At 41.8% G+C, this 21,486-nt stretch overlaps 1 protein-coding gene across 5 annotated transcripts in view; it reads right to left on the reverse strand.

Moving 5' to 3' along the window:
- Window positions 1-21,486, reverse strand: part of EPB41L4A (erythrocyte membrane protein band 4.1 like 4A) — a 206,889-nt gene that overhangs the window by 94,737 nt on the left and 90,666 nt on the right. For 4 of the 5 annotated variants that reach the window (XM_042840451.2, XM_065599250.1, XM_005281621.4 and 1 more), the window contains exons 4-7: window positions 17,523-17,574; window positions 15,907-15,985; window positions 10,405-10,502; window positions 7,642-7,762 (exon numbers count right to left, since the gene is read on the reverse strand). In XM_042840451.2, the coding sequence (XP_042696385.2) occupies window positions 7,642-7,762; window positions 10,405-10,502; window positions 15,907-15,985; window positions 17,523-17,574 (350 nt within the window). Of the gene's footprint in view, window positions 1-7,641; window positions 7,763-10,404; window positions 10,503-14,763; window positions 14,854-15,906; window positions 15,986-17,522; window positions 17,576-21,486 lie in introns of those variants that run through there. The other variant, XM_065599251.1, reaches the window with a different exon arrangement.

Below are 21,486 nucleotides of genomic sequence, written 5' to 3' on the forward strand. Positions count from 1 at the left end.
ACAATCTGAAACAACAGCACTAAAAGGTGCAAATTGCGCCACTCATCTCAATGAGTTAACTCTCAAATCTATCAATGACAATTTAAATGTCAACACTGCTAACTATTTCATTTCTGATTTTGTTTGCAGAAACATCATGCTAAATAACATGCTTCTACCACAATTCCAAACTGCCTCTCAACCTGCCAAATGCCCCAACTGTCCATTCAGTAACCATATATTTGGAAAAATCTCTAAAGAGGAAAAGCACTGCTCTGTGAAGATGTAAGCTGGGGCTAGTAAAGAATGTGAACAGAGTCTTTCCCAGCATACTCTGAGGACATAGGAAACAAGGTGAGGGGACAGCTAGCTGTAGAAACTCTTCACTGAAAAAATTCTCAAACATTCAATATTTCATCATATCTTCCAAGTTAGAAAAAATGAAGGGATCCAGGTACCAAGAAGTAGCTCCATAATTCAACTCAGAGTTTTAAACTTTCTCTCAGTATACACCATTTTTCAAACTTCACAATGTTATTTAGAATCACAGAAATGTAGGGCTGGTAGGGATCTTGAGAAGCCATCAAGTCCAGCTCCCTGAACTGAGGTAGGGTCAAGTAAATCTAAGCCATCCCTGATATGGTTTTTGTATGACTTGTTCTTAAGAACTTCCAATGATGGGGATTCCACTCCCTTGGAAGCCTGTTCCAGAGCTTAACTGCCCCTATAGTTAGAAAGCTTTTTTCCTAATATTTAACCTAAATCTCCCTTGCTGCAGATTAAGCCCATTACTACTTGTCTTACCTCCAGAGGACATGGAGAACAATTGATCACAGTCCACTTTATAACACCCCTTAACATATTTGAAGACTGTTACCAGGTCCCCACTCAGTCTTCTTTTCTCCAGACTAAACATGCCCAGTTTTTAAAATCTTTCCTCATAGGTCAGGTTCTCTAAATCTTTTATCATTTTTCTTGCTCTACTCTGGACTTTCTCCAGTTTGTCCACATCTTTCCTAAAATGTGGCACCCAGAATTGGAAACAATACTCCAGATGATTGGGACAATTACCTCCCATGTCTTACATACAAAACTCCTGTTAATACACCCCACAATGATATAAGACTCATATTCAAGTAGTGATCCACTATAAACCTAGATCCTTTTTCAGCTGTAGCCTATCACTTAGCAAGTTGTGTAATTATGCATTTAGTTTTTCCTTCTCACATGAATACTTTGCACTTATCTTTATTGAATTTCATCTTGTTGAATTCAGACCAGTTCTCAAATTTGTCAAAATCATTTTGAATGCTAATCCTGTCCTCCAAAGTGTTTGCAACCCCTCCCAGCACAGTGTCATCCAGAAGTTTTATAAGCATACTCTCCACTCTATTGTACAAGTCATTAATGAAAATATTAAACAGTCCCTGAGCCAGGACTGACCCCTGTGGGACCCCGTAAACACTCCTTCCCAGTTTGACAGTGACCCATTTTGACAGTGATAACTACTCATTGAGTACAGTCTTTCAACCAGTTATAGTAATTACCTTATAGTAATTTCATCTAGACCACTAGTCTAGGCTAGTTTGCTTATGAGAATGCCACGTGGGACTGTGTCAAAAGCCTTACTAAAATCAAGATATGTAACTACCCTAACCACTAGGCCAGGAACCCGGTCAAAAAAGGAAATTTGACAGTTACCAGGACCTGGTGCCCCCTTGCTAGTTTATGTATGCCACTGCAGTGGTATTGTCAGAGAGGAACTGAATGTGTTGGGCTTAGATGAGGGGCAGGAATGAACAGCAGGCTAAGCAGACTGCTCGAAGCTCCAGGATGTTGATGCGCTGCGTCCATGTTCTTTGCGTGGCGTGTCCGTGGAGGTGGGCACTCCAACCGGCTAGAGAGGTGTCCGTGGTGATGGTGGCTGTGGGGGCAGAAGTGGTGAAGGAAGTGCCTAGCAACACCTTGGCAGGGTTGGTTCACCACAGTAGGGAGGTCCAGACCAGATGTGGGACAATCAGGAGGACATCCAGGTGGGTCTGCAGACTTAGAGGAGCCACAGTTGTAGACAGCGCATGTGTAGGCAGGCAGGGGGCATCACACCGATACAGGCCACCATGTGACCAAGGAGGCAGAGACAGTGATGCACTATGGGGCGTGGATTGCAGCGTAGGGCTACCATGGGAGCCATCAGGGTGGCAAAATGGTCCACCGGGAGGAAGGCCCAAGCTGTCAGGGAATCCAGGTGTATCCTGATTAAATGGATTATCTGCGCTGGAACAAGCAAGGACTTCTCCTAATTGATACAGATGCCAAGAGTGGCATGGAGCAAGTGGAGAGCACAGATGGTCATCGTTGTTTTGGTGAGGGTTGGCACCACTAGTAATCAGTTGTCTAAGTAAGGGAACGCAGAGTACCCCTGTTGTCACATTTGGGTTGCAATGACCGCAAAGACCCTTGCGGCCATCAAGAAGCTAAAAGGAAGAACTCTGAAATGGTAGTGGTTGTCACCCACGCCGAAAGGAAGAAACTTGCAATGGGCCATATGGATGTCAATGTGGAAATATACATCTTTCATGTCGAGGGCTGTGAACCACATCCCCAGGGGAAAGGAAGGGATGTTTGATGGAAATATCATCATACGGAACTTGGTCTTCCTGATTAAGGTGTTGAGTAGTCAGAGATCGAGTACAGGGCAGAGACCTCCCTTTTTTGAGATGAAAAAGTACAGGGAGTAGAAGCACTTGCCAACGAAGAGGTCAGGCACTAGTTAGATCACACCCTTCCTCAGGAGGTTGTCTGCCTCGCGTAGGAGGCTGTGATGAGAGAGACTCTCAGGAGGTGCTGGGGGGGGGCGGTGGGAGGGGAAGGTAAGAAACTTGATAGAGTAACCATGTTGTACAATCTCTAGTACCCAACGTTCCATGGTGATCTCCATCCAGTTGTGGGCAAATAGGGCAAGATGACCCCAAAGGTGGTGCTGGGGGGCCGGAGGTAGCAATGTGGGGAGCTTGTAGCTCTCGATATGCATGTCAAAACTGGGCCTTTGTTTGATGCTGTAGTACAGCTGAGGAGGCGGCAGTAGCTGATGGTCACGGATGCTGTGATCTTGGGAGGCCATCATGCAGGCTCCTGATACTGGCCATAAGCGGGCTGGTAGGGTGCAAGGAGTGTGGTCAGAAAGATGGCTTCTGTTGCTTTCAACAGAGCACTGGAGTGTAAATCCCGAGAGACTGGAATGTCACTCTTAAGTCTTTCAGGGAGTGGAGGGACTCATCCGTCTTCACCCAGAACAACTTGTCCTCATTGAAGGTGAGGTCCTCAATCGTGGTCTGGACCTCCCTGGGGAAGCTGTAGGATTGTAGCCAGGAGTCTCATCGTACGACGATGCCCGTGGCAAGAGAGCGGGAGGATGTATCTGCTGCATGCACCACAGCTTGGAGGCTAACCTTGACTGTCAGGCGGCCTTCCTCCATTAGAATCTGGAATGGCTGTTGCTTGTCCTGTGGCAAATCCTCCAGGAACTCTGCCAGCTTGGCATAGTTACTAAAGTCATACTTGGCAAGCAGATCTTTGATATGCAGAACTGCAGGGCCGCAGAGGAGTAAACCTTGTGGCCCAAGAGGTCAAGGCACTTTGCTGACCTATCTGGGGGGGGGGGGGGGAGGGGAAGAGGAGGGGGAGGTATGGGAGTGCTGCCTCGCCCATTCAGTCGCCGTGTGTACCACCAGCAAAGCGGGATGGGAAAAAAGAAAGTCATCCCCCTTGGATAGGATAAAATAGCTGCGTTCCACCCTCTTAGGCATGGGGGCACAGGAAGCTGGTATGTGCCAGACTGCTCGTGCAGGTTTATGGGCAGTGCAATATGAGATGGTCCCCTGGTCTGGAGGATGTCCACCAGCTGGTGGTGTTGCTCCAGAACTTCCTCCAAAGGTATGCCCAAGCCCAGGGCTACCCTCTGCAGCAGCTCCTGGTATTGCCCATCATCATCAGGAGGTAAGAGGACTGGAGGAATCAATGCATTGGTGGGAGAGGAGGCGGCAGCTGGCAGTCCTGGCGGAAGCAGTGGGATCAGCTCCCATTCCATGTCTGCCTCTGGGTCCAAGCTGAATGGTTCCAGCACAGGCACTCGGATGGAAGAATCTGAGGCCTGTGATGACAGGTACAGAGGGTGGTATGGGTCCCAGGGTGGCCAGTGTGCCCAAGGTGTTGGGTCCTGGGGGACTACGGACCCTAAAGATATGTGTATCAAGGTGGCAGTGCCAAAGCGCACCCTGCCTGGTGCAGTGATCATGCCCAGGAGTCTGAGCTGCGCCTGGACACTGGGGAGAATGCGGTTCCTCTGCTATCTGTCGCAGTCTGAAGAGATCTCAGGTAGAGGCGGAGCCGTCAGTGTGAGCGGTCCTGCAATTGCCAGGTGTGGACTCTAGCCCAGGATGACTGGTGCATCCATCGGGGGATTATAGTGCCGAGAGCAGCGGCAAGAATGGATATGGCAGGTCTAAGTGCACCATTGGGAGCAGTGGTTCGACGGGGGCCATGTGCAGTTAGGAGCGTGGGGACTCTGGTCACACCAGGGGTGCATGCTGCGGAGGGCTGTCCCTTGGTACAGCCGGTACAGTGGCTAGTGATGCCGATACTTCTTTCTTCCTTTTGGCTTTTACCCTCTGCATGGGTAAGCTTAGGAGGTGGCATGATTGGATCTGCACATGACTTTTTGTGTAACCTGGCACAGCTTGGGGAGGAAATGCTGTGCTTCACTGCAGTCCATGACAGGGACTTGCTGTGAGGGCAATGCGAGCACTTATGACCCTCTCGCTTGGCATTGTCCTGTGCCGGTGGTGCTGTTGAATCAGGGCGGGAGTGGTTGGTGTGGCACTCATCACTGGTGAAGGGCGAGGCACCATCGGTTTCGCCAGTCCCAATTGGACTCCACATATGGCTAGAGAGCCTCCTGCTTGAGGAACTTCTGGAGTTGCAGGAGATGAGCCTCACAGGTCTGTAGTCAGATTTCACAGCCGCAATGAGATGCACCTTCTCAAGCAGTCCAAGCAGTGGAAGTACTCGTTGCTCACTGAGACTGAGTGAGGGCATGACACTCAGTCCTTGAACCCAGAGATGCAGGGCATAGTTCCCTGACAAGTGCCCTTGTAGGCGAACTACGAGTGTGGAGAGAGGATTCTGACCCTGACCATGTGGCAATAAGAGGAAGGAGCGTCGCCCTCCAGGACCTCTTATAACCTAGGCTGGACCACAAGGCAATGTGTGACGCACATGCAGGTCATTGGACACTTGGACTGAAAATGTCTGGCTCCAGCGCATGGCACACATGCGTACCCGCATTTGGAATACACATAGGGACCATCACTCAATGAAGAACTTGTTTTTACTAAGCACTGTTCTCTCCATGAACACGTACATTCCCTCTCTGATAACCACCTTCTTGTCTTTAGCACTGTCACCCTGCCCCCGGCCTCATCCCCCTGCTTCCTAATCTTTCCATGATTTCCAATACATTTACATCTATGACTTCTTTTCCACCCTTCAGCCCCCCCTTATCTCTCCTCCATTGATTCCTTCCATTCCACTCTCTCCTCCAATCTTGACTCCTTTGCCCTTCTCTCCCATCGGAACATCTAACCTTTCCCACTCTTACCCCTGGCTTACCTCCAAAATCTGTTTCCTCTGCTCTTGTTCCTGTGCTGCTGAATGTCTTTAATGGAAGTCCCACAGCAACCATACTGATTGTGTTAATTGCAAATTCACTCTTTTTCTTTTTTTTCTACCACTTTCTTAACCAAACAGCTCTATTTCTCCCTCACTGAATTCCACATCCACAAAAACAGCCAACATTTTGCCACCTTTGAGTCCCTCCTTAGACCTGCCTCTCCATCTCCACATAAAAGCTTGTAATTTCTTTTTAAAAAAATCTATATGATCGAGCATGATCTCTCCTCTAATCCACCTTCAGATCCCTCCTTTAGTCTCACCCTTTGCCTTGATGCTACAAACCCATGCAGGCTAATATTGGCTAGGCAGGTGCAAGCTAATACTACAACTACGGATTGGCTTATTAAACCTACACATTGTGCAAAATATATGTAAAAACATTCTCTTATTAACATAACTGTCCTCCATCACCACTCATTTACCCCCATTTGTTTTACACACCCCTGTGTGTTTTGTCTTTAGAACTAAGTTATCTAAAGGCAAGGGTTGTCTTTTACTTTACACACAGCCTAGCACAATGGGTCTAGCACAATGACTGGGAATTCTAGGCACTACTGCAATACAAACAGGGAGGAAATAATGTCCTCAGTTAAGCACTGACCAGGGACTCAGAAGACTTGGAATCAATTCCTGGTTCCGACACAGCTTTCCTGTGTGACACTGGGCAAGTCACTTTCTCTGTGCTTTGGTTTCCCATCTTTAAAATGGGAATAATGGTACTTCTCTGCTGCACTGAGAAGTTATAAGAAGACTATACTAGTGATATATTAGTGATTATGAGACACTCAGACAATAAGGTGATGAGGGCTAAATACATAGATAGAAATAAATAATAATAGCTACCTTCCCCTAAAAGGGGAAGGTTCAAGTCAAGGTGCTGACTGGCAAGCACCCCAATGTCAAGGGATGAATGTTCAGGGAGGGCATGCCTCTATATATTTGAGGGAAGTTAACATCTCCTCTCATTAAGCAAGACATTGATAATGCCAATCTGCAGAAACTACTAGCTGCAAGGCCCTACCTAGCATTTATCAAAACATGTATTTTTAATGTAGCAAAAGCAACAGGGTATCTACACCTACATACAAGAATGTTAGTCTTTTCATATAACCCTTTAATACCTCAAACAAAATTAAGAAGAAGGGGATATAGTGCAACAGTCATAAAAGCAACTTGCTGATCAGTTCTTACTGGGGAGATAAGCGTTGTTTCATGTTCTGTGTATTAGGTAATAACGTGAGAGGACAGCATGCTTATAAATATAAAAGAGAACTCTTTATTAAGAGAACTATTTAGCATTCAACTCTTGTGTACACAGACTAACTTCCTGTGCCTTCTCCAAACTCTTCCCTACTGCAAACCTTCCTTTATGTTCCATGAAGATTGCTATATGCGAGGCTCCATTACAGCAGCTAACAATTTAGCAAGGAAAAGGGGGCCCACAGTATTAAGTGCTGTATGTACACATATCGAGAGAAGATGAGGAACTGAAGCACAGAGAGATTAAGTGACTAGCCCAAAATTACACAAGAAGTCTACGGTAAAGCTGAGAACTAAATCCAAATTTCTTGGATCCCAGTCCAGTGCCTTAACCATAGATACTACTTTCATTCCCCTCCACTGCAAAATTCAGAGTGGATAATCTGGACATTTATATGTATTTTTAGAAATGTTTTAACTAAAGGCACATAAAGTACCATATCTATTCTAGTTATATTTCTAAACAGTTCTTAATATAGCCACTCCCCCTGTATTATCTCTATTTTAGATTTCTGATGAGCATAAAAGGATGTTTCATATCACTAGCAGATTCTGCAGACCTTCATTCTGGCATAATAAAGATATGTGACAATATATCAGTTCCTTCTTTCTTTCTACTTAGCACACGTAGCACATGATTTCCCAGGCATAGTAACAAAACTGAATTCTTACATCAGAGTTTTGTGTATCCGTTCTATTGCATCTTCCAATTCTTCCTTCTGGTCTGGAACAAATCGGTATTCTGACACATAACCTGCAGTGTGCTTATATGGGTCATAGTCTCCCAGCTCAGCTATGGGGCACAAGAAAAAAAATTGTCACAAGTTTCAAACATTTTCCCATTACCCAAAAGATGTATTGTCTAACCAATCTGCATGTGCCACTGCACCTCTTCCCAAGTAACTCTATGAGCTCATCACTCAATAGGTAAAAGAAAACTATGTTTTTTTACTGGAGTGGAAAAATGCATGGCAATGTTTTGCCTTTATATTAGTTTATTAACAAAGCAGGGTAGACCAATTCATGCAAGACTGGAGGAGCAATTTCATTAGTAACATGATTTTTAGAGAAATGGAAGGTTCAAGGGCTAGGAAATATGGTATGAAGTTTGTCACCTTTGCAGAACTGGAGTTAATTTAGTTTAGGTCAGAAATAATTGCTACAATATGCTACTTTGTGGCGCATGTGAAATGAATTGATGTGCTGAGTCAAGTTCTTAGAAGATTTGTGCCCATATAATAAAAACGAACATTCAAATGGGCATTGACTGGTATCCTGGTTGGGAGTCCTAGCAGAGAAGTCAAGGACTGAATTAGAATGGAGATGTAACTATCCTGTCAAGCTTAGAGGTAGTCCTTTGAGAAAAAAGCTGAAGTACCTATAGGTAAACGAAAGACTTCAGTCTCCAGTTAATTTCAGTACATTTCTTGAACACTAAATTCACTTTGAAAATCAAAATAATGTATTTAAAAGAAATATGGGGACTTTGTTTTAAAATTTAATCAATGATTATGCATTTTAAAATAATTGTTTTGGGAGTGCCCTGGAATTTGCATATACAAGCAGAAGTGACAAACTATTTGTCTAATGAGCCACAATCATATTTTATATCCTTGCAAACAGCTGTATATTAAATGTATATCTTAATCAGGGCTCAATTCTACAATTCTAATTTACATTGGGTAACATTTATCTGAGTAACCCCACTGAAGTTAATGGGATAATTTGTGTAAGTGCTACTTAACATGAGTAAAGGCAGTACCAAACTTTGGGCTTCATTGTGCACTTATTAGTGCACAATAGAGTAGGTGTATCTCTGTGTGCTGTAAGGCTTGCCGAATGTATAGTGCATACTGCACTCTATGTTGTTGCCAAGCCTATGGATGGGATTCCTGTGCTAGTGCTTCTGTCTTATAAATTCAATGTTTCACACAAACATATGCATTACGTGAGGGTCTCTATTTGCATATTTTTTGTCAAATTCAGCCCTGATGTAAGAGGGCATAACTTCTTATGAAGTCAATGGAAGATATGCCTGTTTCTGCCAGGGCTGAATTTAGCCCTTCGTAACTATTGTGTACCTGTTCTAGCTCTCCTATCCAAAATGAACTTTTCTAGCTATTTCCTTGTGGCATTTAAAAGAAAGAAATATTGGTCACTGAGATTAATATCCTATAAACAATCTTTGACTAGAGCTGCAGATTCCCACAGTTTAGCCACTATGCCTATGACCGGGAAATAGAGTATATACTTGTTCCTATTTCTCATAATCTGTTTGAGGCTGATGCAGACATTGCAAAACAATATACCTGACCAATATATATTGCAATATTTCACAGTCAAGGCACAACTGTCATTGAAGTGAAAGGCCTATCACAAACAGCCTTCTGGGTTGGGTCGTATCACCTTCCATAGTTGGGGAAATGTCAGTGAAAAAAAACCTCAGAATGTGACATGCTTTAACTTTCCTAAGAGTCATGTCATATGCCATGAAAGTCTCTAATCTCCTTTTCCATTCAATAAGTTATTTCATTCTGTTGTGATCTCTCAAACATGTTGTTCTAAAACTGAAATTAAAGAAAGAATATTTTCGGCTTGTATTAGGTAGCTGCTACTGAATCATATTTGGATTAATGATAAACTGGATAATCTTCACTTAGTACCTGCCACTGATGAAAACTGTAAATTATGAGTTTTCTACGCATAGTTCCCAAGAAAATATCATAAATCCACGATATCCCTGACTGCCAAATTTTGCATTTGGATATCTGATTGTAGCCCAAAGATGAGCAAAATCTTACTTCTTACTAACTTTCCATTAATGTGAAGTAGTTCATGTTTGCTCTATCAAATCCATGGGATATACTAGCACTCATGAAATCTGCTTCTCAAGTGCATGCTAATAAGTGAACTGTACAATTAAAACTCTATGCTTCAAGTCAAAACACATCCCTCCCCTTTATTATCTTCAAGTATTAGTATTGACATAATGTGGTTTTTGCAGGACTGCATCATTTGGATGATCAACAGATTTGTCTGGAGGCTGCTGCCGGCCCTTCAGATCTATACATTGTTTGATGAAATAGAAAATATGATATAAATAATATTGGGCTATAGACATGCCCTGACTTGTAATGTTATCAAGCACTGATAAAAAGTTCTCTCTGTGGACAGTCTCGGTAACTTAACCATCAATAACTGTCAGATATTTCAGAAAAGAGTCCATAATATCTTCATTTAAAATTCATGTAACTGGTTCTATAGAATCTGTACTGAAATGTCACCTATTTATAATTCTCCTGTTAGTCTCTGTAATTTAATTTTTTTTAAACTAACATATAAAGACTTTAATCTAAGTCTCCATTTGGTGGCAATATTTGGAATAAATCATAACATTAACAAAACAAAAGTGATCAGTTGGTCAGAAGAACTCACACTGAATTGCATATGCTCCCAGCTGAGCTGCAATGTTGATGGGACAGGGCATGCGACCTTGCAAAACATCTTGCTTCACCTGCAAAAAAAATTGATACCTAAAACAAAGAGAGAAAACGAAGTTGTTAGTTCAATATTAAGGATTCTGGTGTACTCAGTAACATTTTACTGCCTTCAGGTTTATTGTGGGGGGGGGGGGGGGAGAAGGGTCTGTAGCTCAGCTTAAAGTGACATGGTCAACTCAAAAATCACGTTTGCATCTTCTGCAACAATTTTTTTACTATTAATGTTCAAGTAACATCACGATTATCATCACTGAAAGACTGGAGGAGGAAAAAGTTCTCTAGTTTTCCAATTTGTTTCCTTTGTGCATTTGACAGCACATTGTGATAGTCAATTTCCCTAGAAAGAGACGGTTCCCCTAGTTTGTGTGGGATTTTCAGACAGCAGCAGGAAAGAGAAAACATTTTTTAAAATCAAACACGAAAATATGATTGTAAACCCACACAGGGACAAATTTTGCCCTGGCTAGTGGAGCAGAACAAGGGAGACACAGGACATAAGGCACTTGCTTACTCGCTTGTGTGGGCTTGTAACAGGGTCTCCAAACCCCATACTGAACACAGACAGAGGCAGGAGGAAAGTCTCTCCCATTTACAAGCAAGCAGCTTGATCACAACCCCAGGCAGTTGCCAGTCATGGAGGCAGGCATCCACAGCTGCAACCAATAACAGAAACAGAGCCTGCAGTAAAGAAAGGAGTGTAGAGAAGGAAAGGGAGGCACTAAGGCCTTGGATAACAAGGTGGTAAGAGCTTTGCACTAGGCTGCCTCCAAGAAAACAGCCAGGAGACTGAAAGAGATGGGAAGCCCAAAAAGTGAAGGTCTGACAGGCTTAACTGAAGGTGAGGATTGAAGAATTTACCTGACTGAGAGCAAACATAGGAGGGTCAGTCAGGAGAAGCTGAGGCCCCTCAAGAGACCACCCCAAAAGGCATTGATGTACCACAGCCAGCAAGTGTGGGAGGAAAAATAGACACCACAGGCAGGGCCGGCTCTGGCTTTTTTGCCGTCCGGGAGGCGGGCGGCTGGAGCGCCCGGGGGAGGGCAGCGAGCCCAGTAGCGGCCCCGCTCTCGGGCCGGAGCGCCCCGCCGCGCCGCCCCCCTCCAGGCGCCGCCTCAAGCACATGCTTGGTGAGCTGGTGCCTGGAGCTGGCCCTGACCACAGGGCCACTATATTCCATTCCTCCACTTGCAGGTGGGCAGAAAGAGGTGGGGCCATGGCTCTGCCTCCCAGCCAATTGGGCTACGTAACTTTGTTAGTGCAGAGTACTTCCCCTCAGAACTGGAGGAAACCAGAAGAGTAGATTGTGACTCTCAATCTGCTTCCAAATCTGCCCCGGGGCAGCACAATGCACTTCCCCTTACCCAGGGCTCATGGTAAAGCCACAACTGAGCCCAAACTTAGCAAGAGGAGTCAGGGGAAGGGGTAGTAACTGAAGTGACTTCTAAGAATATTTTTAAACTGACATTTTAAGCTGACTGTGTCCCTTTAAGCTCTGATATTGCCACATATTCACAAAATGTATTGCATACAACTTACTTAATTACAACTGCACACATCAAAAACATGTATGGTAAACAGCTCACACAGGCTGGTATAAATTAAATTAAAGTATTTGATACCCCCTCTTTAGCACATGAACACTGAATTCCTGATAAAACAATATGAACAAGAGAGGATCAGAGTAATAGTAGGTAAGAAAACAAGTTATCTAGTTCAGTTTTTCAGATACTCTAGTACATTTAAAGGAAATATTTTTAAATGCTGTTTATACCAAATGGATATATGTCATACCGTATCACATCATACTGAAAGAATATCAGTGATTTCTTACAAAAACAGTTTTTAAAAGATCTTTTTGTTATACAGGCACAAATTGGTCATACTTACATACTGAACTTCCCTTATTCAGGAACTCATTTATTTTACAGAGCCAAATAACTGCATTATACATTATTATTATTAAGTTTATTTTGTATTTATTATTGCATTATCATTATTACTCTTGTAAATACTTGGTACTTTCTATGTGTTCATAGTAAATTATTGAAATATGTTTGTCTTTTGGCAATCCAGACTGCAAATTATGTGGTAAATAATCTTTGCATTACTTTGTCAAGCTCAAATAAAAATTGTCAGTGTTCAAGGACCTTTCACTGCTATTTAATCTGGGATCCTTCCAGCCCAAATAAGCTTCTTTTGCTGATGGTCTCCACAGACATCATGGGCATTCCAGGATATACAGCTGTGCCATTTGCACCCTATTTCTTATTGGAGAGGAAAAATGCAGAGTTATCTAAGCCTCTCTTCTTCCCAGGGCCAAATGCCTTATACAGTGAGAAGGATTCACCACAATGGTATCAGGAAACACAGAGTGCACGCTCGTTATTACTCCTTAGAATTCTAACTCACAGGTAGACTCTTCTTTGAATGAATTATGGTGACAGAGAAGAAATTAAGAGTGTTGTGGAACTCACAATATCTCTCTTGGCTGACAGATTAGAAACTAAGTTCACTTCCAATATATATCTCCTCCCCTCAGCATTTCCATCAGTTGTACAAGACTGAGTATGGCCTTACTATGTGTAGCCTGCTGCACAGCCATTTTCTACAGCTCGCCTGGATATGGATATTTTCCACCAGTTCTTTGGGATTTCCCTAGTAATTCCAGAAGTGCAGGGATGCACAGTTTCCTCTGAGTTGTGAAAAGTGTCATTTTAACCACCTCACATTTTATTCATACATATCTATCCTCACAGTTAGCATAATCTAAAGTAAGACAAAAACAACTTAACCTGCTTTTAAAAAAATTCTAATTACCCCCCATTTTAGGTACATGTTGGCTCCATTGATTTGCCTCCATCCTTCACTTTAAAATGTTAACTACTTGTCTCTATATACAGTACAAAATACATACAATTTAACACTGCACGTTATTGCCAGAAGCATATGACACCGTTTAATGCAGGGACAGTATTTACAAAGGTGATAGACTGTGGGAATAGATCTGACAACATATGGGACAAATCTTCAGAGAAAAGTTATTTAAAACTAGAAATCATATTCTGCATGAAAGGGAAATTAGAACTAAATATTCTAAAGTAGGTGGGTAATAAATACCAATTCTTTTGCTAAGATGTAACGCTAATGTGGATGGGAAAATAATGCATTTTGAATAATTATTTAGATAATAAGCTAATACAAAATGGGCATAAACATTCAAATCAAAGGCTGTCAAATCAGTGTATATACATCTAAACCACCATTTCAGGCACAAAAATGCTGATTTGAGCACAAAATGCAAAACTGGAGGCCTTATCTTAAGTGTCCTTATGTGTGTATTTTCACTGTGGATTTGAGGAAGAAATAGCTTTTAAAAAAACAAAACAAAACAAAACCCCACAATTTGCAGTCAGAAGCATCAGTTCTGCCTCCTGTGAGGTGATGATGCTCCTAACTCCTATTGAAGTCAGTGAACGATGGTGATACTTAGCTTCTTTTAGGATCAGGCCTCTAGTCCAAACTTGTACCTCAAGTGCTCACCATATGCTCTGCCAAATTGCATAGATAATGGTGTATAAACATTGCTTGGGCAAACACACCCAGGAGATATTGATAACCAGTCAGCATTTATTTTTGCCTACAGAACACATCAATTTCTGGTGTAAAGAGATAGATTTTTACTATTCAAAAATAGAAATCACATAATGTGACAGAAGTATTAACATCAAATACTGTAAGCTCCATACAACTTTACATAAAAAAAGAAAAGTCAGTGACCCATATTCCACAAATAAATATAGATAACAGTGGCAAAACACTGGAATCACATAGCTAAGTTTGAAAATTATCACAATAAAAAAAAGAAAATTGCTTTAATCCGTTCTATGTAGAAGGCGGTGATTCTAGCATAAGTATTCTTTCTGAAAACGTGTCTATTTCCTACAGGGTTTATAGTAAGAGCCCAAAGAGATAAAGGCTCAAATAGTTTGATGGCATTTGATCATGCAGATTCTTAGATATGTATTATTGAAGATTGCAATTATAAGATTAGTACTTTCCTATGCCCCCTCCCCACCTACTTTTAAAAAGCCCAAATTTTGTGTGAGCAAACATATTGCACACACAAACGCAGACTCACTAAAAACGTACTGTGCATGCCAAAATGCTTTTGGCATAGATTTATGCACCTAATAAGCAGTGCAAATCATTAACTGACCTTGTTATAAGCAAAATTAATGCATTTTTTTTAAATTTAGCTCTTAACTGCCATTTCACAGATATGAATCCAACCTGCCTCCAGAGTAGTAATCACAGCAGGTTCTGTTGCCGGAGTTCTCTTCCCAGGGCCATCTTTTTTCCCCTGTGAGCAGGGTTGAAAGTGGTTCTGGAAAAGTACAGGAAAACTATATCAAACTTTCGGGGCAGATGGGGCATTACACTGCAACTAATGCGTGCTTTTTCACTGTACAGAGTCATAGTAGTATTAGTTTTTCCTAGTTCAATATAAATCTTGTCAAACTGGGAGGTTTTGTCACTATGAGGAAAAACTAATGCCAATATGGTAAAAAACGTTCTTATCATAGTAGTACAGGAAAAATATTTTTGCTTATTTTTCACCATTAACCACCTTGAGTTAGGAAATGAAAATTTATGTGTGTATTGTAATAAAGTTTGGCTTGTCATGTTTCACTTGAGCATAAATGTGGACAGCAAGAGAGGAACATTTCCAGGTATTTATTACTGCCAGTCAGCACGCTACATCAATATGTCACTTGAATATAAAATTTCTTTGTGAATCTGAAATGAACTGCCAGATATCTTTTATACATAAAACACAATAGATAAGCTTGTGTGTGTGTGTGTGTGTGTGTTTATGCAAGTGTACTTCTATATTGTTAGGGGGTGAACTGTTATTTAAATGAATCATAAACGTTATTTTGCTTTTCCACATCTTTTGCATATTTTTCAAGAGACCAAGAGAAACACTTCTTTAAAAATAGTTCTGGAATTTAAACCATGGCCAATTAAAAGGAAAGCAGGTATTCCCTACAGCCGTATTTGGATACACAAACTGGGAGGAGGTAATCTAAAACCTCTCTCTAGAAGCATATCCATCACAGGACATGTATAAATCCAAATGTGACAATACATGCTTAAAAAAGAAAAATTCCCAACAATCCATACAAAACCCTGACACCTGCCCATGTATCATATAGCACAGGTTCAATCTGATCTTCCAAACAGGTTTTTACTGAACAATGCAAGCTTCGTCTCAGTTTTCTTATAGACACAGGTGTGAAAGCAAAAACAAACAAAAAAGACAGCAGCAGTGTGCACCTGCATATATGTGATTACAATCTTAATTTTATTAATTATGATTTCAGATCAGCACATCATATGCATATCACCAATATTGAAACTATATGCAATACTATACCTGGTTATTTCTTCCTTAAGTTTGCATGGATCTTCTGCATAGAATTTAACACCAAAATATAGAGTATATGGTGGCCCAGCTACAGGAAAGAGAGAACAATTAACTTTTGTAGTGCATATTTATAAAATAAAATCTTTCATTATAGAAGAGCTACTAAGCTGTCTATCTATCCAAGGGGTTTACAGAGCCTGCCCCCCCCCCCATCACCACAGAGTGAAGTTCCTAATGGACTCCTCATGGAGTCCCTTTTCCCTATACAGAGTATAAAAACTTTGTTGGAACAGGATGTTTTTGTTTTTTTGGTTATTGTTTCTTATATTTATTTGTGAATACAACACTGTGTCCAATGTGAAACATTCCCCATCATAATTAATAACTGAAAGTATAATTATGCGTTATTTACCTAGTAAAATATTTTGAATTTTGTAATTTACTTTTTTAAAAGTTTTAGCTCTTGAATAAAATCCAGTAACTCAATCCTACAATTCCTGTTATGATCATATTTATTCCCATGCATACTTCCACCAACTTCAGCCAATGTGCCATTGATCCAAGTGACTGCAGTAGGACTATGTGTGACATTAAAGATACACATGGTAGTAACAACCTGCAGAGTCGTGCTTAATCCTGCAAATACCTGCCACCAGGAATTGAATTTACTACCATGTATATAGTCCCACAGACCTCACAGGGCCCATGAAATATAAGTGTATTTACATTTTTGTACAAAACAAATTGAAAAGCAGCTTCTCCTGCCAAACCCAGAGTTCAGATGTCTGTTGTATTTTCCCTACGGCAGCTACAAGACTTTCCTGTCTCGCAGATGACAATTTAAAACTCTGCAGGGAATTCTGTGCTAGGTAGTTATGATGGTATTATCTGTTGCAAGCAAATCCAATGCAGACCAAGGTAGATAAACAAAATTGCTGCTCCAATATTTTGTTTTAAAATATGCATGTAATTGTAATTTGAAATCCTGCACATACAATGCCAGATTTCCAAAAGTAGCCAGCATCCATAACTCAGTGGGAGATGCTTGGTGCCAAGCACTTTTAAAAATCTGGCTGTATTATTTGGGATTTTATTATATTAATTAGTAATATTTTTACAAAATGTTTCCAATTTTCTATTAAAGTAATATTATTAACCTTATTAAATAATATTTTAAATTATGGGATATTTGTCTTTGATATCTAAAGAGTGACACCAATACATAATTCATTAAAAAAAACTGAGCAAATTTTTGAATATGGACCTAAGAGGCAATATTTTTTCCACTTGTAGAAGGAAAAAAAGTCATTCATGTTACTTAGCAAGGCAGAGAAATCAAAGGCAGTACAATTCTAAATTATACAAGTAAGAACTATACCATATACCAGTGCTTCTATTATTCTAACCAAAGGTTAATCACAGAAACATCCTTAAGTAAGAGAAAGGAATTACACTCAATCAATGTATGTAATTTTGATATGGCTATTAACTGCAAAATTGATACAGCTCAGGAAACTATGAATCTGTCATGCCTCAAAAATCAAGGCCCACTACTCCACACATATGGTGTCCTCTGTCTCTTCATCTTCAAGTAACTGTTTATGAGGTTCAAGTGAAATACATACTGTTTATCAATTCCTTATGTTCTGCAAGGGTCTTTGCAGGATCCAGCCAGTACTGTGAGAATAGATATGGAAATTAGTCATTTACCATGGCAAGCTATTAAAGATTAACTTCAAATTATACATTTATATATTACTATTTTCCCTCAAATTCAGTACAAGCGAATTACAAACAATTATGTTAACTATTAGGCAAAATGAATTTAGGGCCTAATCCAAAGGAAATTGACTTTTTCTTCTATATTGGTAAAACACAGAAGCCTGAGTAATTTGTTGGTGGTGGTTATATGTATTACTATAAAAATCTGAAGTATTGCAGTCTGCAATCTGTAAATGAGAAAAACATTGTCTTGACAAGTGTGTTCCTACACATCTTCCGCGAGGAAGGAGTCATAGTAGAGGAATGACACGGTCACTTTCACATTCAGCAATAGCTGTTGAATACTGCCTCACACTCAGATTTACAAGAGACACTACGTCCGTTCAATCAGCTGTACTTTATTACAGATGCTAACTAGGAATCTCAGCTAAAGCTGGCAGTCCTGAGCTTGACTCCTAGAGCCCACAGGGCTTGTCTACCCGGTGATTTAGTCCACACCAGCTGGGATGGAAACTCTAATGAACACCAGCGTGTCGCACTTACTGGCCCATGTGCATGTTCATGTAGTACATGTAGGATTACAGTAACAAACACTAGGGAACTTTTAGTGCATGCCAGCAGCGTCCACGTGGGCCAGTTATTGCACAAAACACTGGTGTGCATTCAAATTTACACCCCAGCTGGTGCAGACTACAGAACCATGTAAACAAGCCCATATCAACCCTATTCAATTAAAACTGATAGCTTCAGGAGAATACAGATAACACATCTGACACTATGACAAAACTTCCAAAACAAAATAAGAAATCTTGCAGTGGCTATTCCTCAATAACCCTCCAAAAATAGAAACCTTCTTAAATTTACAGTGAGAGGGAAGAAAAACAAACAAATCACTTGATAAATTTGTTCAAACATCCTATTGGAGCTCTTGTCAACTTGCATGATAAAGAAGCACCAATCCTACTTAGCAGGACCACTTATAAAATAACAAATAGACTGCAAGTCAATCAGACACAAAAACTAAGCAATAAAGACTGTACAAAATGGAATACAATCCACATTCTGACTTCAGAACTCTTCTCCTACTGAGATTAGTACTCTGCACCATAACACAAAACACATATTGCCCAACTGGTTTGTTCATCATAGATAGCTCTATGCTATGATACAAGAGACAATTGAAACTACAGTTTCAGTAGAATTCAAAATCCAGTCATAGAACAACTATATGACTTCTCTCATTTCAGCAAGCTCTATATTCCTCTATAATCTGAGTCTGGATTCCAGATTAGATAGGGGCATCGGACTAGAAATGACTTCCTCGGCCATTGTGTCCAGTCCCCTGCTATCACAGGCAATCCCATCATATAATCCCATTGACAAATTTATCAAACTCCATCTGAAAACTAGTTAGGTTGTTTGCTCCCACTACTTCTCCTGGAACTTTGTTCCAGAACCTCATTGCTCTGATTATTAGAAACCTTCTTCTAATTTGCAGCCTACATTTATTCAAGGCCACTTTATCCGCATTTATCCCCTCCTATTGGGGAGAGGGATAGCTCAGTGGTTTGAGTATTGGCCTCCTAAACCCAGGATTGTGAGTTCAATCCTTGAGGGGGCCATTTAGGGAACTGGGGTAAAAATCTGTCTGGGGATTGGTCCTGTTTTGAGCAGGGGGTTGGACTAGATGACCTTCTGAGGTCCCTTCCAACCCTGATATTAATTCTGGGGGAGGGATAGCTCAGTGGTTTGTGCATTGGCCTGCTAAACCCAGCATTGTGAGCTCAATCCTTGAGGGAGCCACTTAGGGATCTGGGGCAAAATCAGTACTTGGTCCTGCTAGTGAAGGCAGGGGGCTGGACTCAATGATCTTACAAGGTCCCTTCCAGCTCTAGGAGATAGGATATCTCCATTAATTATTGTTATTTGTTTTTATGCTAAGATTGTCCTTTATCTTAAATAGCTCTACCTTTCTGATGTGTTTATTGAGAACTAGCATATCCCTGTTCTATATTTGATTATTTAAGGTTTTACAGTCCTCACTACTTTTTAGCTTTATAAACATATAGGTACCAATTGTATATAAAGAGATACGTAAAAAGAATATCATTTAGGTTGCAAAGTCAAGCATAAGGAAATGCCAGATTTATAGTTGCCTTTGCAATCTTAATTCTGCCCCCTTGGGCATCCATCCTGTGAATTGAATGAGGCAGGGGACCTTGTGGAAAAAAAACAGTATGTGAACTTGTAATTATCTTGTATCATAATGTATATGCACAAGGGGGTTGAATTAAGGTTGCTAGGCAACCACAAATCTAGCATTTTCTAACTTTTGATTGCTTGATTTTGCAATTTAAATTATGTTCTTTTAATGTAGGGAGGTTTATATATCATTTCCTAGATGGTGTGGCGTTGGTTTATGTTTGTTTTGTTTTTAAGGAAAAGGGCATAAACAAATTTGGTTACATTTGGTATAACAACTCCTCAGCTATGGGCCAACAACAGGAACCTTCAACATTGCAGAATAGATTGCTATCACTTGTGCTATAAAACCATGTTCATTAGTAGCATGCAAAGGCTGTTATCCTCGAGGGCGTGATGGGCTGCTGTGTCCTTGTGATGGGTCAAGAGAGGCGCAAGAGCCTAGCCCAGGCCTGGCTCATTTGCTCTATTCTACCACCCCAAGAGTTGAGGACATCCTGCACCAGGCAGTGATCCCAGAGGGGAATGGGTCACTGGCAGTGCTGGAATTACAGGGATGCTTCGGGGGATGGGGCCCCTTAATACTTTTATGGTTACCTCACTTCTATCTTATTCCAAGGCACTGAGCGGAGAAACATGTTTTGGCCCTTTACTTCTCACCAACAATTTCTGGAAACCGCGTACACAAGTGGCCTTGCAGCAATCTTCCATATACTGTGCATATCACCAACCGTGCCAGTCACAACTTCCTCTACCTCTGGGGCAGGTGCTGTGATGGCCATACTGGTGATTCAGGCTCCGCAGCTTCTGGGGGTAGAGGTGAGAGCAGGACCTGGAGAGGCTGGAACAGCCACCATGGCACCTGAGATCAGGCTGTGAGCAGATAGGAAGCAGTGTGATCAAGCCAGAGCCAGGAGCAGCTACCCCTGGCAAGAGAGACATGAACTGCTCGGACCTCCCTTCCCAGCCTGGAGCCAACTGCCCTTCTCCCAGTAGCTCCCCTCACTCCCCATGCAGCGCATCCACCCTGACTCCCCTTCCTATTCCTGATACCCTGACCTCACCCCGTTGCCCCTGACTCACCCTGCTCCCCAGGCAGAGAATCCACCGCCACATCCCCCATCTGCCCTCTCCCCAGGCAGAGCGCCCACCCTGACACCCCTTTCCCATCCCAGACATCCAAACTTCCCCTCCCTGCCCCACTGTCGCTGACTCTCCCTTGGGTGCAGGTTCAGCACCGGCAGCATGGTGGCTGTGTCACACACTGGCTCCCTGTGGTGGAAGAGTTTGGCTCTACCTTCCTGTGGTACCCCACCCCTGTCTGTGCCCTCCCTCTGTCTGGACTTGGCCAGGCCAGGCTCAATCTGGGTCTGTTGGGAGCAGGGCAGCCAGTGACCCAAACCCAATGACCGCCCCCAGTCTCCATCTCACAGACATCCACAACAACTCTACATCCTGCGAGATGTTTTGCTTCCATGGAGTTAGGGCGTCAATGTAAGGATCTGAGAGTAGGGTCAGAGTTAAATCAGAGGCATAGAGAGGGCCTGATCCTGACCTAAGTACGGTTACTCAAATGATGGAGGAATTTGCACCACAATGGGCCAGATTTTCAAAAAAGATAAAGCAACTAAATAAAATGGACAGACTCCCACTGAATGCTGCTGG

Source organism: Chrysemys picta, chromosome 6 (assembly GCF_011386835.1).
Source record: "Chrysemys picta bellii isolate R12L10 chromosome 6, ASM1138683v2, whole genome shotgun sequence".
Lineage (NCBI taxonomy): Eukaryota > Metazoa > Chordata > Testudines > Emydidae > Chrysemys > Chrysemys picta.